The sequence below is a fragment of the Triticum aestivum genome, chromosome 3A (genome assembly GCF_018294505.1).
Source record: "Triticum aestivum cultivar Chinese Spring chromosome 3A, IWGSC CS RefSeq v2.1, whole genome shotgun sequence".
NCBI lineage: Eukaryota > Viridiplantae > Streptophyta > Magnoliopsida > Poales > Poaceae > Triticum > Triticum aestivum.
This window is the reverse complement of record NC_057800.1, coordinates 707,648,442-707,668,488: the sequence shown is the minus strand read 5'-3', so window position 1 is coordinate 707,668,488 and position 20,047 is coordinate 707,648,442. Positions and strand designations below refer to the sequence as shown.

General features: G+C 44.9%; 1 protein-coding gene across 1 annotated transcript; it reads left to right on the top strand.

The window, feature by feature from the left end:
• The first annotated feature begins 6 nt into the window (after positions 1 to 6).
• LOC123059310 (probable methyltransferase PMT9) lies at positions 7 to 3,719 on the top strand. The gene is made up of 7 exons (XM_044481903.1): positions 7 to 91; positions 201 to 365; positions 505 to 687; positions 806 to 1,400; positions 1,984 to 2,096; positions 2,180 to 2,400; positions 3,167 to 3,719. The coding sequence occupies exons 2-7, from the start codon at positions 288 to 290 to the stop codon at positions 3,483 to 3,485; spliced, it is 1,509 nt and encodes a 502-aa protein (XP_044337838.1). The 5' UTR covers positions 7 to 91; positions 201 to 287; the 3' UTR covers positions 3,486 to 3,719.
• Positions 3,720 to 20,047: the final 16,328 nt, after the last annotated feature.

Here is a 20,047-nt window from a genome sequence, read left to right as displayed (position 1 = left end):
GGTCGCGCTCCTCTGCCTCCTGTACGGCGCCCCCCGCCGCCTCCGGCCCCGGGCCCCCGTCCCCGGCGACCTCGTGCTCTCCTCCCTCCCGGTCCGCATGCCCCAGCTAGCTACCGTCGCTTCCTCCTCCTGCTAATAGCAGGTTCGATTTGCTTTGCTGACTCGCTAGGCATTCTGCTGCCGCCTCTGTGTGTGTGCAGGTGTGCGACGCGAGGCACTCGGAGCTGATCCCGTGCCTGGACCGGGGCCTCCACCGCCAGCTCCGCCTCAGGCTCAACGTCCCTCTCATGGAGCACTACGAGCGCCACTGCCCGCCCGCGCCCCGCCGCCTCAACTGCCTCATCCCCCTACCCGCCGGCTACCTGGTCCGTACAAGAGACGACGACGCCACCACGATGCATTTCTCTTTGTTTTTCGCTAGCTGCTGCAGATTTCTCTTCTCTACTTGGTGGTTCTCGCTCATGCCCATGATGTGGATGTGGTTTTGGGTGCGATGATGCTTAGGTGCCCATCAGGTGGCCGAGGAGCCGGGACGAGGTGTGGAGGGCAAATCTACCCCACACGCACCTTGCCTCGGAGAAGTCAGCCCAGGGGTGGATGGTGGAGAACGGCGACAAGATCAGCTTCCCTGGTGTGGGCACCCGCTTTCACCCCGGCGCCCACAAGTACATTGTGCACCTTGCACAGGTTTGAAATGCTCCACATTCCTCCTAGGTCCTAGCACCCAATTCACCACCTTTTGGTTAATTCCCTTTTTTTCTTGGAAGCTAATGATAGCAATGCTGCTGACGGTGTTTTGGTGCAGATGCTGGAGTTTCCTTATGGCAAGCTCAACAACCAAGGCAACATCAGGAATGTGCTCGATATTGGCTGCGGGGTTGCTACCTTCGGGGCCTACCTTCTTGATCTAGATATAATCGCAATGTCAATTGCTCCCAACGATGTGCATGAGAACCAAATTCAGTTCGCCCTTGAGAGGGGGATACCATCAACCCTTGGCGTGCTGGCTACAAGGAGGCTGCCATATCCGAGCCGCTCATTCGAGCTGGCGCATTGCTCCCGTTGTCGAATTGACTGGTTGCAGAGGGGTGGGCTCTTGCTGCTGGAAGTGGATAGGCTTTTGAGGCCTGGAGGCTACTTTGTTTATTCTTCACCAGAGGCTTATGCTCCCGATCCATTGAACAGGAAGATATGGAGGCAGATGAGCAATCTCGCTCGGAGGATGTGTTGGAGGATTGCTTCAAGGAAGGACCAGACAGTGATATGGGTCAAACCATTGGCAAATTGGTGCTATATGAAGAGATTGCCTGGAGCACTTCCTCCCATGTGTGGCCATGGTGATGACCCAGATGCTGCTTGGAATGTCCTCATGAAAGCATGCATAACTCCCTACTCCAAGAGTGAGCTTCCTCTATGATTTTCCTCAAGATTATTACTGAATGTCATTGTCTATTCTACTGCATTCTTGTATTTATTTGCTTCAAATATACTCCAGCCTGGCAAAAGTTCACACATGTTTGCCAACCCTGTAATGATGGGTCCACCTTATGACCCACAAATATGTTGAAACCACGTGTTGCTCGCTCTATCACACGCCATTAAGACATCATCTACCACCTCGTTCTGCAATTTGTGGCATCCACAGGATACCTTCTGCTGCTGATTTGCTGGCCATGACACAATACCTGCATGGCACCATCATTGGTTACCTGCATTTCATATGGTTTGAATTTGTAGCATAATATCGCTGTATTTGGTTTTGAATTTCTTTAGATAGGCTAAGTTTCTGCAATTAACATTTTTAGTTTGAAATTGTAGTAGAACACTGCCGTATTTTGGTTGAGTTCATCTATTCATGTATGTATATTTGTCTGGTGCTGTAACTATTAACACTTGTAGGTCTTCCATAAATAACTCTCATATATCACACGTTGGCCTAGCATACCCGTACGCTGATGCTATACTGTTCTTTTATTTAATCAGGAGTGAACAAGTTTAAAGGAAGCGAACTGCTTCCCTGGCCACAAAGGCTCACAGCACCACCCCCTCGCCTGGAAGAGATCGGAATCAGTTCAAAGAATTTTTCTGAAGACAGCGTTAGTACTTCATTGGCTGATTCTGTGATACGAACCTGCACTCTATAGATCATGATGTTCTGACCTTGGAATACTATTTGCAGGAAATTTGGCATTCTAGAGTTGTTCTCTACTGGAAACTTATGAAAACTGAGATACAGAAGGATTCCTTTAGGAATGTTATGGATATGAATGCTAACCTTGGTGGGTTTGCAGCATCACTGAGGAAAAAGGATGTCTGGGTAATGAATGTAGTCCCTTTCATGGAATCTGGAAAACTGAAGATCATATATGATCGTGGTTTAATTGGGACAATCCATAATTGGTAAGATCTTTGTGCAATACCTTCTGCCCTACTTCCCCATCTATTTATTTCAGATTCAATTGTTTCAATGTTTACTATGCATACTTAAGTTCTTAGAACCTTTGTTGTCCAGTGGCACAGTAGGATAATTTTATAACTTCAGCAGAGGTTTAATTGTGGAACGAGATCAACAAATTGGCAATGTTGGTACACGGGCTTTGTTTTTTAGTGGTTATCCATATGCATACCACATTTTGGTGCTTCAGAAGCGATGTATATTTTCCTGTATGAGGTGTAGCAATAGTACTATTATGTTGTTTCATTTTTCAGAGGTGCATGCGATTTTGTGGAAGTATTTAGTATCACTACTCATAAAATGGGCAGCTATCGACCGCATGCTTTAAAAAAAGTTAACCACCCGTCACATTCCAGATATACTGTCTCTGTCATGATTGGAACCAGAGTTCTCTCCACGTAGATTTTTCCTCCTATGTTATAAATTGTACGTTAGAATTGCACCAAGATGAAAAACCAGATGCCGGTCTCCACATCTGGCACTCCAGTATTGCCTAACAGTTCCGATTCTTGATTCACATTTATGCCAGAATCTCTTGGTCAATTAGTAAGATAATGCTTCCCATATCGGGTTTGCGGTAATCACTGAAAGAAGTTTCTTGTGCATTGTCTGCCTGTTCGTTGTACTTCCATACGTGATGCTTCCTGCTGCTACTCCATAAAATTGACTGCTGCTTGATAATTTCATTTACTTTTTATCTTTTTACTGAAGGTGCGAGTCATTCTCGACCTACCCTCGTACCTACGACCTCCTTCACGCCTGGCTGCTGTTCTCTGAGATGGTAAATGAGGGCTGCAGCCTGGAGGATCTGCTGATCGAGATGGACCGCATCATGAGGCCTCATGGGTACGCCATTATCAGAGACAAAGCTTCTGTGGTAAACTACATCAAGAAGCTTCTACCGGCGCTGAGATGGGATGACTGGTCCTCTGAGATGAAACCGAAGAATGACGCACTTTCGTCAGGTGACGATGAAAGAGTCCTGATCGTGAGGAAAAAGCTATGGGATCAGGCACTGCAGCCTTTGTAGAAAACAAGCAAAAAATAGTTCTTGCTCTGATCTTAATTAGATGCCTAACTGCGATTCCCCAAATCCTCGGATGTATTATAGTTTTCGACCTTTTCCATTAGCAGTTTCTCCACCCTTTCGTGCGTACTTTTTCTCTGTGATGGGACTGTTCAGTCACAGAAGTGTTGGGAGTATGACATGCAGACTACAATGGTTTGGAGTACATATGACATATATCGAAAATGCTGGTCTGCACTGTTTCTACACAAAGTTCCTTTGTACCTCGTCCTACATGGAACCTCTTATCTTCAGCCCTTCAACACTGCTTTGAGATCCGTACTCTTCAACTAAGTTGCAACAAGCAGATTTCTCTTTTTTGTTTCTCTTAAATAAAACAACATATGGACTTCAAACTTTGCAGATCAAACGCACTTTACAACTTCAATGTGTGAAAAAACTTTTAGATTTTTTGGGCCAACATAAATATACAAAATGAGGATTTTTTTATTAAAAAAATAAATTTTATCATTTTAAGTGCATAAAAAAATCTGAAATTTTTTTCCCACGTAGTAATTAGAATGTTTTGTTGTCCTGCAAAGTTTGAAGTTTATACATTGTTTCGTTTGAGAGAAATAAAAATGATAAATGTGCCTGCACGGATCTTGATGACAAAATGGATGGCTAAGATAAGGGGTACCGTATAGCTCAAGCTACACAAAATGCTTCCCCTGTTTCTATTATCGTCCAGATGCGCTTCGCTGTGTTCTGTGTGTATGGTCTGTTCCATCCCAGTTACAGTTTTTACCTGATCATTCTAATTTTACGTGGATTTATGCGTCGACGGGATAGGCCGAAATACAAATGTTTTGGTACGTACTGAAATCTCCGAAATTTGATGAAATTTCATTGGAAATGAGAGAGAACCCGTTCTGAGTCTCGACCTACACAGGACGGCACATCTTCCCGGAATGTCGTCACCGTCCAATCCAAAGATCAAGTTTTCACCTGGAGCTAAACGGAGGGAGAGGGAGCACCCGCTCTAGTTTTCCAGCTCTCTCTCTCTCTCTCTCTCTCTCTCTCTCTCTCTCTCTCTCTCTCTCTCTCCACATGCCTACTCCTTCTCACGCGTTTCAAATTTGTGAGCATCAATTTCAATCTCCCAAAATTGAAGCAGAGGACGCGGAGATACATCTGCAAGGCTGCCGTTATGCCATCAGCGCGAGCTCCCGACCTCCTCGCATGGCTGCCTTTGTTTGGGAGGCGGACGCAGTGCGATAAAGGATCACCGCCCTGGAAGTGTGCTCCCGAAAGAGGGCGTCTGGGCTTGGCCGGCCTCGGCCTTGGCCATCTGCCTGGATGCGGAAGCCACGACGAGAGGCGTGACGATCGGGTTGAACAAGCTGGAGCAGACGGCGGCCAGGGCCGGTCCTGAGAATTTGGGGGCCCGGGGCGAGACTAAAACACGGGGCCCTTATTATGGATGCCATAACAATGAAAATGAATATATGTATATATGAAATATTTACCAATAACACTTAAATGCATCTAAATCAGTATGCATAAAAAATAATTTATACATATTACCTTAAAATTTTCTTCTAACAATATTCAATGCAAAGTCGATTATGATGCATCCAATAATTTCTTCTCGATGCATAATATTGCCAAATCATTTAACCTCTTTGAACCATTGTTTACCTCAGATAGATCTTCAGTAATTTCAACTTTGTAAGCCAGTCACATGCATAGTCAATAAGATGCAGTAGGCAATGAAGATATTAGGATAACAATCAAATGTTTGGACATGCTCGAAAATCTCCATAGCAGACTTTACGTCATCTAGCAAAGTTAATCTTATAATCTTCAATCTAAAAATAAGATCATATACCTCAACATCTCATGAACCAGCAAGAGAGAAAGTTTCTACAAATTTTGTGCAACACTCTTCAAGTTCAATATCATGCAATGACTTCAGGGTGCCCGAGCTTAATAATAATCCGAATATATATCTTTAATCACCATGAGTTCTTTAAATCTACCTTTCAAAAATGTGATCGTCATATGAACCAAAACAAAGGAAATATTTAACTTGAAAAGCCTTCTCAGCTTCTAGGGTTTCTTCTTGATAATCACTTTCGTCATAGGTATTTTCACACTGCGATCGTACCAAGTCATCCACAACTTTCATCCTTTTCCTTCTGTTGCTATCAGATGGATACTTTCTTCCGGACGGCATGACAGACACAATGTCGAAAATAAATATAAAAAATACATCAATTGACAATTGTCGAACTGTGCCGATGTGCTGGCTGTTCATCTAGGAGACTAGTAAGCAGGAACCACAATTTTAATATAAGATATAAGATATACCTTAGAGGGTCAAATTGTTGATGGATGGAGAGCAAAGCGAGATTGCGCCTGCCGCTGGGGAATTGAAATCGGCGGAAGACCTGACTGAATTAGGAATGAAAAATCGGTTTAGGGGAAAGGGAAAAGAAGCGCCATGCCACAGTCGCGATTTAGCCAACAGACAAGCGTCGGCGGCCGATGGGAAATTGGAAAGGGCTGCGTGAATGCGTGCGTGATGAAATGGAAAGGGATCAATCAGTTCCTTCATTTTCTACGTGCATGTACTAACCAAAGGAATGAATCGGAAGGATCAATCAGTTCCGTTTTTCCTATGTGCGTGTACTGAAGGGAACGATTCGATCGCTGGCTAATCCTTCATGACTCGCTGCCTGCGTACGTTAGCCTACGTGTATACCTGGTAGGGGCCTCGCTGCGTGTGTATACCTGGGAGGGGCCCCTCCATTCTGGGGGCCCGGGGCGGCCGCCCCTCCTGCCCCTCCCCAGGGCCGGCCCTGACGGCGGCAACCGGCCGGACAGCGGCAACGGTCGATGGCACATGCAGAACGCCAGTGTCGGGCTTGGACGAGCATGAGGGTCTATCGAGCACGGTGATGCATCCATTGGACGAGGCTGCATGACGACTATGTGGGGAGGGATCGATCCAACACACCGGGAGATTGCGCTAATTCGTTTTTGACTTGGTAAGGTAGCGAAGCGGGAAACTGAGGAAAACGTATTTACAGACGGATGGGCCGACCAAAACATTTTTTTTAATCTCTACTAGCAAACATGCCCGTTGCAACGAAAAAAAAGTTGACGTGCTCCGCTCCTAAGCAAACACCAATTTTCATTAATCAGGCTGGACATATAGTGAATAAGTTTAATAATGATATAACATAAATAATGGATCAATTAACAACAGGATTCCTTGGGCGCTAGTTTGAAACAATAGCTTTATGGAAATCAACTAAAAGACTCTATTGTCATGACATGTAAAATGTCTGTTTGGCACCGATGACCAGGAACAATAGCGTTTGCAGACAAATTATTTTGTATTCACTTTATTGGACGTGAAGCATATATGTTTTTGCTGTGTGTGCCCTAACCTATGTATATATGTTAGTCAAACATTGCATATTCCTTTTTCCATCTATGTATGACGTTTGATTACTTTTTAGTTCTCGTGTCTTAGTAGCTAGTATGAGTTCCCGAGGGATATAAATAGAGTCAAATTCAATCTTAGAACAAATATATAGCACCAAATCTGACAACATGTGCATGGTTTAGAGAATAACACATCTGTGCACGCTAACACCTCTGCGTGACAGACTCAGACGTATTTACCGGTCGGTCACTACTGGACTCGTGGCCTATGCCGACGGCCCATAGGTCATTTCCCGTCGGCATAGATCTATGCCTACGACTGCCGTCGGCATAGCCCCGTCGGCGTAGATCACGTCAGCGTAGTCTTGTCAGACCGTCGGCATAGTATAGCCGTCGTCATAGGGGCCTATGCCGACGGTCGAGCGTCAGCCGTCGGCATAGTTTAGCCGCCGGCAGTGTTTTTCGCCTGACGGCAACGGACGGCGCCGTCAAAAGCGCTGACGATTCACGGAATGCCACGTGGCGGATGTATGCCGACGATAATGCCACGTGGCAGAGGTATGCCGACGGCTTTGCCGTCAGCATACATCCGCCACGTGGCATTCCGTGGTGCCTCCTGGTGGCAGGGCTATGCCTACGGTGGAATCTATGCCGACGGCTTTGTCGTAGGCATAACCGTGCCACGTGTCGTCCCCTGGTGCCTCCTAGCGGCAGGGCTATGCCTACGGCAAAGCCGTCGGCATAGAAGCCCTGGGCTCATCTATGCCGACGGCTTTGCCGTAGGCATAGTTTTTTTACCCCTGTTTTCTCCTTTTCAATTCATTTGACAGCATTTCAAAGCAGAATAATATGGGATTATGCAGAAATATGACAGTTCATCATCTAAACATACTCAAGTTCATCATCATCATTTAAACATAGTCAAGTTCATCATCTAAAGATCATCACCAGCGAAAGTTCATGAACATAAAAGTAGTGCAAGAAATGGAACATTCATGAACATAAAATGACGACCACATGCACGAGTATCATCATCGACATCAAGCAAGACCACCTCCGCCATGACCACCACCACCAAGACCACCACCGCCAAGACCACCTCCGCCAAAACCGCCACCGCGACCACAATCACTCTGCTAGATCGGAGTGACTGGGGTCGACGGAGCAGGAGTCGAGCCACCGGTCCCCTACATGTTTGAGAGAATATTCTAACGGTAAATATGATATGATAGTGTTGAATGAACAAGAACTAGTTTGTCAGTAGTTAGGCAAATGTACTAACCGGACTATCACTGCCTAGTGCCACCCATTCATCGAACGTGGGCGCGTGTGGGGGTTCTCCCGCAGGTGGTGGTGGGGGTCCCATTTGTGGTGGATCCGTGCAGTTATTCCAAGACGCCAACATAGCTTGGATGTTAGTTAAACAAGCAAACTAGAAGGTCAGAAGGAATGAAAGTGCAAAAATTTAGCTTGGTTTTAAGAGGGCAAAACTAACCGTCATCATCTGATGGTTGTAATATCGTTTGCTTTCACTCGTTGCAAGTACTCTCGCACCTCGAGATTCCTATGCTCGACAAAGGCCTTATATGCCTACATAATTTATGTTGTTTCTAAGTGAGCAATGCTGAAAATAAAATGAGAATGCTAGAGAGAAAGAAGATAAAGGGGAAGTACATACAGCATGCTGGCGGGCTAAGGGAGTCTGTGAACGCCCCGTACTCTCTAACTGGCTCGGGTTGGTAGCCCGAAGCCGTGTGTACGGGATCGAAGGAGTGATCAAGCCATCGAAACACGGATACCGGCCATGTGACTTCCCCTGGATGGCCACCACCGCCGTGTCATCGATCTGAGACTGGGCGACCTCAGGAACAGGAACATCCGGATGCAACTTCTGATAGTTCTGAGTGTAAGACTCCAGGCGCTCATCGGTCTTGCCGTAGTACTGGCTCTCACCGTCCTTGCGATCACTCCGCTCACGGGCCAGCTTCCATGACTCAATGTCTGAGAGCGGCCTCTTCAACTTGTCCTCCTGTAACGTCAAACAGAAGTTAGCCATACATAAGAACATGATGGTAAAGAAGAACAAAAATGCATCATGCATATAGATATACCTTCATGGCCTTGAAGCCCCAGTGGTTCCTGTTTCCTTGGCCGTGTGTCCCGTCCTTTCCACGGTTAGCCCGGGCCTTGATGCTCTTGGCAGCAAACTCTGCATCGTTGCCGAGCCACCTATCCACCAAACTCGCCCATCCGTCATGCCTTCCATAGCACCAACGAGGAACAACCTATGCAAATTTTGGAAGCATGACATGTGAGCACGAAACATATAGTTGACTGCTTGAAACAATGAAAAGTCACTAATAGTTACCATCATGAACTGCTCCCTGTTCAAGGTAAGTCGTTGCTTCTGCGCTTGAGTTTTGGTCATCTTTTGGTGCAGGTAGATGTGTTCGTACTGCGAGACGGCAACCCAGTGCACCTCATACTGCAACTGACGAGCTTTCTTCTTCGCAGCCGCAAGCAAGACCACGTCGGCTCTGGCCTTGTGCTCGTCAAGAACTCTATAGAGTTGCTGCAATCATGCATAAACCAGAAGCAAACAAGGCATGAGTTGAGTGATTCAATGATAAACTACGAACGAAACTGAAGATAAGTGATTCAGAAGAGAACTTACCCAAAATTTGGTGATCGCGGCCTTAGCGGCCGTCCCGTACTCCGCATTGCTGCAAGCCTCATAGTGGGCCCAGCTCGTGGCCAAAACCCGCAGCTGCAGGTCCCTGTCTGGCCGCAGGCAGAATAGCCCAGGCTAAAACTCCTTCAACAGGACAGTGATAAGGCCGTTCGGTTTACGGCCCTTTCCGCGAAGGATCCAGTTACTGCAAAAGAATCAAAGGATTGCCATGTGTACAATAAGAAAAGGTTGTCATGTGTTGAAAATATGATTGAGAGGCACTTACTCTGTCCCCGCAGGTTTAATGAGCCACTTGTGCACCTCGATAGAAGGTGGTGTAGGTACTCCGGCATTACCACACAGCCACCCCTGCGGAGCACCCGGTGGCAAGTCACCCCACAACTCGGGGTCAACCTCCCCTCCACCACCCTCCTCGCCCTCCTCCTCACCCTCCTCCTCATCGCCATCAGGAACATACTCCTCCTCCTCAGACTCAGAAGGTGCCTCAGTATAGGAGGGCATCAAAGAAGACCCTCCTATTTCGGACACGGCCCAGAGTTTTTTGCCCCGACTGCCTCTTCCCCCACCACCTCCTCCTCTAGGGGCTTTCCCCCACCCCTCCTCCTCTAGGGTCTCCTACCCCGACCCCTCCACCTCCCTGTGAGGTGTCATCCTCGCGTAGTCGGGAGGAAACCTTGTGGGCTCGTCCACTCCGAGTAAGTCCTTTGAATTTACTGAGGAAACTGGCGCCGCTGGACTTGCCCATGATTAGCAAACCTGCATTGAGAAGAGAATAAACAATTGGTAAGGATATCAAATAAACAAGCATACAGGAAAAATAATAATAACAGAAGAGCACATTAAGCATACTATTGTAATGATCATTAAAAGAACTTACATTTTCTAGAACCCATATGAATCATCACTATTGTAATCTATTTGTCGACCGGTCTCATAATCACTATCACGCATATCTTCTTCATTGTATGACGGAGGTGGAGGCTCTTCCTCATCGTCAGCGTCTTCATTTAACTTTTCAAGCATAATTATGTCTCTTTGATTCACAACTGCCTCACCATCAATCCGTGCGTCATCGTCGTATGTCTCAGACCCTTTTTGGGGTTGAACCATCGGCATTTGAACACAATGAGACTTAGCGGTTCGCGGCCATGTTTGAATGTAAGCTCGTATATTTTTCCTACCCTTCCATAGTAATCTACTTTATTACCTCCTTCAGTGAAGACTCTAGTATTTATGGTTTTGGGATCAGGCTAACTATTCTGGTGCTCCTCTGTATGGAAGCGATACCCATTCACATCATACTTTTGGCATGTCATGACGGCAGGGTCAAAACTCATGGAAACCCATCTCAATTCTTCATCCATTGATTCGTTCGGATCATTTCCCTACAAGTCTAATTGAAATTATAGGGTGCATGAGTTTAACTGAAATTATAGGGTGCATGAGTTTAATTGAAATAGGTAATAGCGAAGTGTGAAAAATTAATTTCTCCATGAACCACGCAATGAAATTTTTCCTTCCATCAGCACCCTTTCGGAGAAGAGCAAGTGCCTCCGCTTCAGTAGGAGGCGGCATTCCCGTCCACTCTTCGTCAATGAATCGACTACAATAATAAAAGCGATATAAGAAGAGTGATAAGGGGACATAACGAATTGACTAAAAGAATGGTGCAAAGGTATTACCTCATCCACTCATCCTCAACTTCCTTGATGTTGTGCAAGATATAGAACATGACATCCTCCCACTCATCTCGTGGCATGAGATAAGGTGTCGAGCATCCAGCCCTGCCACCTTGCCCGATGAATAGAGGCAACTTGGGTTTATACTTGGGTTCTTCTGTATTGTATCGAGACACCTTATTGTGCAACATGGGTGAAGGAAATATGCCCTAGAGGCAATAATAAAGTTATTATTTATTTCCTTATATCATGATAAATGTTTATTATTCATGCTAGAATTGTATTAACCGGAAACATGATACATGTGTGAATACATAGACAAACAGAGTGTCACTAGTATGCCTCTACTTGACTAGCTCGTTGATCAAAGATGGTTATGTTTCCTAGCCATAGACATGAGTTGTAATTTGATTAACGGGATCACATCATTAGGAGAATGATGTGATTGACTTGTCCCATTCCGTTAGCTCAGCACTTGATCGTTTAGTATGTCACTATTGCTTTCTTCATGACTTATACATGTTCCTATGACTATGAGATTATGCAACTCCCGTTTACCGGAGGAACACTTTGTGTGCTACCAAACGTCACAACGTAACTGGGTGATTATAGAGGTGCTCTACAGGTGTCTCTGAAGGTACTTGTTGGGTTGGTGTATTTCGAGATTAGGATTTGTCACTCCGATTGTTGGAGAGGTATCTCTGGGCCCACTCGGTAATGCACATCACTATAAGCCTTGCAAGCATTGTAACTAATGAGTTAGTTGCGGGATGATATATTACGAAACGAGTAAAGATACTTGCCGGTAATGAGATTGAACTAGGTATTGAGATACCGACGATCAAATCTCGGGAAAGTAACATACCGATGACAAAGGGAACAACGTATGTTGTTATGCGGTTTGACCGATAAAGATCTTCGTAGAATATGTAGGAGCCAATATGAGCATCCAGGTTCCGCTATTGGTTATTGATCGGAGACATGTCTTGGTCATGTCTACATAGTTCTCGAACCCGTAGGGTCCGCACGCTTAAAGTTTCGGTGATGATTATATTATGAGTTTTTGTGTTCTGATGTACATAAGGTAGTTTGGAGTCCCCGATGAGATCGGGGACATGACGAGGAGTGTCGAAATGGTCGAGATGTAAAGATCGATATATTGGACGACTATATTCGGACATCGGAAAGGTACCGAGTGATTCGGGTATTTTTCGGAGCACCGGGGAGTTACGAGAATACGGGGAAGAGTATTGGGCCCTAATGGGCCTTAGTGGGAAGGAGAGGCAGCAGCCAGGACGTGGCGTGTGCCCCTCCCAAGCCCAGTCCGAATTGTACAAGGGGTTTGGGGCGCGACCCCCTCTCCCTTCCTTCTCCCCTCCCCTCCTTTCTCCCCTTCTCCTAGTTGGACTAGGAAGGGAGGAAATCTACTCCTACCACGAGTAGGAATCCTACTCCCTTGGCGCGCCCCTCCTAGGGCCGGCCTCCTCCTCCCTTGCTCCTTTATATACAGGGGAAGGGGTGAAGGAAATATGCCATAGAGGCAATAATAAAGTTACTATTTATTTCCTTATATCATGATAAATGTTTATTATTCAGGCTAGAATTGTATTAACTGGAAACATAATACATGTGTGAATACATAGACAAACAGATTGTCACTAGTATGCCTCTACTTGACTAGCCCGTTGATTAAAGATGGTTATGTTTCCTGACCATGGACATGAGTTGTCATTTGATTAATGGGGTCACATAATTAGGAGAATGATGTGATTGACATGACCCATTCCGTTAGCTTAGCACCCGATCGTTTAGTATGTTGCTACTACTTTCTTCATGACTTATACATGTTCCTATGACTATGAGATTATGCAACTCCCATTTACCGGAGGAACACTTTGTGTGCTACCAAACGTCACAACGTAACTGGGTGATTAATAAGGTGCTCTACAGGTGTCTCCAAAGGTACTTGTTGGGTTGGCGTATTTCGAGATTAGGATTTGTCACTCCGATTGTCGGAGAGGTATCTCTGGGCCCTCTCGGTAATACACATCACTTAAGCCTTGCAAGCATTGCAACTAATGAGTTAGTTGCAGGATAGTGTATTACGGAACGAGTAAAGAGACTTGCTGGTAATGAGATTGAACTAGGTATTGAGATACCGACGATCGAATCTCGGGCAAGTAACATACCGATGACAAAGGGAACAACGTATGTTGTTGTGCGGTTTGACTGATAAAGATCTTCGTAGAATATGTGGGAGCCAATATGAGCATCCAGGTTCCGCTATTGGTTATTGACCGGAGACGTGTCTCGGTCATGTCTACATAGTTCTCGAACCCGTAGGGTCCGCACACTTAACGTTATGATGACGGTTATATTATGAGTTTATATGTTTTGATGTACCGAAGGTTGTTCGGAGTCCCGGATGTGATCAAGGACATGATGAGGAGTCTCAAAATGGTCGAGACATGAATATTGATATATTGGAAGCCTATGTTTGGATGTCGGAAGTGTTCCGGTTGAAATCGGGATTTTACCGGAGTACCGGGAGGTTACCGGAACCCCCGGGGGCTTAATGGGCCTACATGGGCCTTAGTGGAAATAGAGGGAAGCAAGGGGAGTGTGGGGCACGCCCCCAAGGCCCAAACCGAATTGGTTTAGGGCAAGGGGGCCGGCCCCCTCTTTCCTTCTTCCCCTCTCTCTTTCCTTCTCCCGAATCCTATTCCAACTAGGAAAGGGGGGAGGAGTCCTACTCCCACCGGGAGTAGGACTCCTCCTGGCGCGCCCTCTCCCTGGCCGGCCGCACCCCTTGCTCCTTTATATACGGGGGCAAGGGGCACCCCATAGACACAACAATTGATCATTTGATCCTTTAGTCGTGTGCGGTGCCCCCCTCCACCATAGTCCACCTCGATATTACTGTAGCGGTGCTTAGGCAAAGCCCTGCATCGGTATAACATCAACATCGTCACCACGCCGTCGTGCTGACGAAACTCTCCCTCAACACTCGGCCGGATCGGAGTTCGAGGGACGTCATCGGGCTGAACGTGTGCTGAATTCGGAGGTGCCGTATGTTCGGTACTTGATCGATCGAATCGTGAAGATGTACGACTACATCAACCGCGTTGTGCTAATGCTTCCGCTTTCGGTCTACGAGGGTACATAGACAACACTCTCCCCTCTCGTTGCTATGCGATCTTGCGTGTGCGTAGGAATTTTTTTTGAAATTACTACGTTCCCCAACAGTGGCATCCGAGCCTGGTTTTATGCGTAGATGTCATATGCACGAGTAGAACACAAGTGAGTTGTGGGCGATATAAGTCATACTGCTTACCAGCATGTCATACTTTGGTTCGGAGGTATTGTTGGATGAAGCGGCCCGAACCGACATTACGCGTACGCTTACGCGAGACTGGTTCTACTGACGTGCTTTGCACACAGGTGGTTGGCGGGTGTTAGTTTCTCCAACTATAGTTGAACCAAGTGTGGCTACGCCCGGTCCTTGCGAAGGTTAAAACAACACCAACTTGACAAACTATCATTGTGGTTTTGATGCGTAGGTAAGAACGGTTCTTGCTAAGCCCGTAGCAGCCATGTAAAACTTGCAACAACAAAGTAAAGGATGTCTAACTTGTTTTTGCAGGGCATGTTGTGATGTGATATGGTCAAGAGATGATGCTAAATTTTATTGTATGAGATGATCATGTTTTGTAACCGAGTTATCAGCAACTGGTAGGAGCCATATGGTTGTCGCTTTATTGTATGCAATGCAACCGCCCTGTAATGCTTTACCTTATCACTAAGCGGTAGCGATAGTCGTGGAAGCATAAGTTTGGTGAGACGACAACGATGCTACGATGGAGATCAAGGTGGCACGCTGGTGACGATGGTGATCATGACAGTGCTTCGGAGATGGAGATCACAAGCACAAGATAATGATGGCCATATCATATCACTTATATTGAATGCATGTGATGTTTATCTTTTATGCATCTTATCTTGCTTTGATTGACGGTAGCATTATAAGATGATCTCTCACTAAATTTGAAGATAAAAAGTGTTCTCCCTGAGTATGCACCATTGCCAAAGTTCGTCGTGCCCAGACACCACATGATGATCTGGTGTGATAAGCTCTACGTCCATCTACAACGGGTGCAAGCCAGTTTTGCACACACAGAATACTCAAGTTAAACTTGACGAGCCTAGCATATGCAGATATGGCCTCGGAACACTGAGACCGAAAGGTCGAGCGTGAATCATATAGTAGATATGATCAACATAGTGATGTTCACCATTGAAAACTACTCCATTTCACGTGATGACCGGTTATGGTTTAGTTGATTTGGATCACGTGATCAATTAGAAGATTAGAGGGATGTCTTTCTAAGTGGGAGTTCTTAAGTAATATGATTAATTGAACTTAAATTTATCATGAACTTAGTACCTGATAGTATCTTGCTTGTCTATGTTTGGTTGTAGATAGATGGCCCGTGCTGTTGTTCCGTTGAATTTTAATGCGTTCCTTGAGAAAGCAAAGAGTTGAAAGATGATGGTAGCAATTACACGGACTGGGTCCGTAACTTGAGGATTATCCTCATTGCTGCACAGAAGAATTACGTCCTGGAAGCACCGCTGAGTGCCAGGCCTGCTGCTGATGCAACTGATGACGTTAAGAACGTCTGGCAGAGCAAAGCTGATGACTACTCGATAGTTCAATGTGCCATGCTTTACGGCTTAGAACCGGGACTTCAACGATGTTTTGAACGTCATGGAGCATATGAGATGTTCCAGGAGTTGAAGTTAATATTTCAAGCAAATTCCCGGATTGAGAGATATGAAGTCTCCAATAAGTTCTACAGCTGCAAGATGGAGGAGAATAGTTCTGTTAGTGAACATATACTCAGAATGTCTGGGTACCATAATCACTTGACTCAGCTGGGAGTTAATCTTCTGGTTGATAGTGTCATTGACAGAGTTCTTCAATCACTGCCACCAAGCTACAAGAGCTTCGTGATGAACTATAATATGCAAGGGATGGATAAGACAATTCCCGAGCTCTTCGCAATGCTAAAGGCAGCAGAGGTAGAAATCAAAAAAGGAGCATCAAGTGTTGGTGGTCAATAAGACCACCAGTTTCAAGAAAAAGGGCAAAGGGAAGAAGAAGGGGAACTTCAAGAAGAACAGCAAGGAAGTTGCTGCCCAGGAGAAGAAACCCAATTCTGGACCTAAGCCTGAGACTGAGTGCTTCTACTGCAAGCAGACTGGTCACTGGAAGCGGAACTGTCCCAAGTATTTGGCGGATAAGAAAGATGGCAAAGTGAACAAAGGTATATGTGATATACATGTTATTGATGTGTACCTTACTAGAGCTCGCAGTAGCACCTGGGTATTTGATACTGGTTCTGTTGCTAATATTTGCAACCCGAAACAGGGACTACGGATTAAGCGAACACTGGCAAAGGACGAGGTGACGATGCGCGTGGGAAATGGTTCCAAAGTCGATGTGATCGCGGTCGGCACGCTACCTCTACATCTACCTTCGGGATTAGTATTAGACCTAAATAATTGTTATTTGGTGCCATCATTGAGCATGAACATTATATCTGGATCTTGTTTAATGTGAGACGGTTATTCATTTAAATCAGAGAATAATGGTTGTTCTAGTTATATGAGTAATATCTTTTATGGTCATGCACCCTTGAAGAGTGGTCTATTTTTGATGAATCTCGATAGTAGTGATACACATATTCATAATGTTGAAGCCAAAAGATGCAGAGTTGATAATGATAGTGCAACTTATTTGTGGCACTGCCGTTTAGGTCATATCGGTATAAAGCGCATGAAGAAACTCCATACTGATGGACTTTTGGAACCACTTGATTATGAATCACTTGGTACTTGCGAACCGTGCCTCATGGGTAAGATGACTAAAACGCCGTTCTCCGGTACTATGGAGAGAGCAACAGATTTGTTGGAAATCATATATACAGATGTATGTGGTCCGATGAATGTTGAGGCTCATGGCGGATATCATTATTTTCTCACCTTCACAGATGATTTAAGCAGATATGGGTATATCTACTTGATGAAGGATAAGTCTGAAACATTTGAAAAGTTCAAAGAATTTTAGAGTGAAGTTGAAAATCATCGTAACAAGAAAATGAAGTTTCTACGATCTGATCATGGAGGAGAATATTTGAGTTACGAGTTTGGTCTACATTTGAAACAATGCGGAATAGTTTCGCAACTCACGCCACCCGGAACACCATAGCGTAATGGTGTGTCCGAACGTCATAATCGTACTTTACTAGATATGGTGCGATCTATGATTTCTCTTACAGATTTACCGCTATCATTTTGGGGTCATGCTTTAGAGACGGCCGCATTCACGTTAAATAGGGCACCATCGAAATCCGTTGAGATGACGCCTTATGAACTGTGGTTTGGCAAGAAACCAAAGTTGTCGTTTCTGAAAGTTTGGGGCTGCGATGCTTATGTGAAAAAACTTCAACCTGATAAGCTCGAACCCAAATCGGAGAAATGTGTCTTCATAGGATACCCAAAGGAGACTGTTGGGTACAACTTCTATCACAGATCCGAAGGCAAGACATTCGTTGCTAAGAATGGATCCTTTCTAGAGAAGGAGTTTCTCTCGAAAGAAGTGAGTGGGAGGAAAGTGGAACTTGATGAGGTAACTATACCTGCTCCTCTATTGGAAAGTAGTTCATCACAAAAACCGGTTTCTGTAGCGCCTACACCAATTAGTGAGGAAGTTAATGATGATGATCATGGAACTTCAGATCAAGTTACTACTGAACCTGGTAGATCAACCAGAGTAAGATCCGCACCAGAGTGGTACGGTAATCCTGTTCTGGAAGTCATGCTACTAGATCATGATGAACCTACGAACTATGAAGAAGCCATGGTGAGCCTAGATTCCGTGAAATGGCTTGAGGCCATGAAATCTGAGATGGGATCCATGTATGAGAACAAAGTATGGACTTTGGTTGACTTGCCCGATGATTGGCAAGCAATTGAGAATAAATGGATCTTCAATAAGAAGACTGATGTTGACGGTAATGTTACTGTCTATAAAGTTCGACTTGTTGCAAAAGGTTTTCGACAAGTTCAAGGGATTGACTATGATGAGACCTTCTCAACCGTAGCGATGCTTAAGTCTGTCCGAATCATGTTAGCAATTACTGCATTTTATGATTATGAATTTTGGCAAATGGATGTCAAAACTGCATTCCTGAATGGATTCTAGAAGAAGAGTTGTATATGATGCAACCGGAAGGTTTTGTCGATCCAAAGGGAGCTAACAAAGTGTGCAAACTCCAGCGATCCGTTTATGGACTGGTGCAAGCCTCTCGGAGTTGGGATAAACACTTTGATAGTGTGATCAAAGCATTTGGTTTTATACAGACTTTTGGAGAAGCCTGTATTTACAAGAAAGTGAGTGGGAGCTCTGTAGCATTTCTGATATTATATGTGGATGACATATTGCTGATTGGAAATGATATAGAATTTCTGGATAGCATAAAGGGATACTTGAATAAGAATTTTTCAATGAAAGACCTCGGTGAAGCTGCTTACATATTGGGCATCAAGATCTATAGAGATAGATCAAGACGCTTAATTGGACTTTCACAAAACACATACCTTGACAAAGTTTTGAAGAAGTTCAAAATGGATCAAGCAAAGAAAGGGTTCTTGCCTGTGTTACAAGGTGTGAAGTTGAGTAAGACTCAATGCCCGACCACTGCAGAAGATAGAGAGAAAATGAAAGATGTTCCCTATGCTTCAGCCATAGGCTCTATCATGTATGCAATGTTGTGTACCAGACCTGATGTCTGCCTTGCTATAAGTCTAGCAGGGAGGTACCAAAGTAATCCAGGACTGGATCACTGGACAGCGGTCAAGAACATCCTGAAATACCTGAAAAGGACTAAGGATATGTTTCTCGTTTATGGAGGTGACAAAGAGCTCATCGTAAACGATTACGTTGATGCAAGCTTTGACACTGATCCGGACGATTCTAAATCGCAAACCGGATACGTGTTTACATTAAACGGTGGAGCTGTCAGTTGGTGCAGTTCTAAACAAAGCGTTGTGGCGGGATCTACATGTGAAGCAGAGTACATAGCTGCTTCAGAAGCAGCAAACGAAGGAGTCTGGATGAAGGAGTTCATATCCGATCTAGGTGTCATACATAGTGCATCTGGTCCAATGAATTTTTTTTGTGACAATACTGGTGCAATTGCCTTGGCGAAGGAAGTCAGATTTCACAAGAGAACCAAGCACATCAAGAGACGCTTCAATTCCATCCGGGATCTAGTCCAGGTGGGAGACATAGAAATTTGCAAGATACATACGGATCTAAATGTTGTAGACCCGTTGACTAAGCCTCTTCCACGAGCAAAACATCATCAGCACCAAGGCTCCATGTGTGTTAGAATCATTACTGTGTAATCTAGATTATTGACTCTAGTGCAAGTGGAAGACTGAAGGAAATATGCCCTAGAGGCAATAATAAAGTTATTATTTATTTCCTTATATCATGATAAATGTTTATTATTCATGCTAGAATTGTATTAACCGGAAACATAATACATGTGTGAATACATAGACAAACAAATTGTCACTAGTATGCCTCTACTTGACTAGCCCGTTGATCAAAGATGGTCATGTTTCCTGACCATAGACATGAGTTGTCATTTGATTAACGGGGTCACATCATTAGGAGAATGATGTGATTA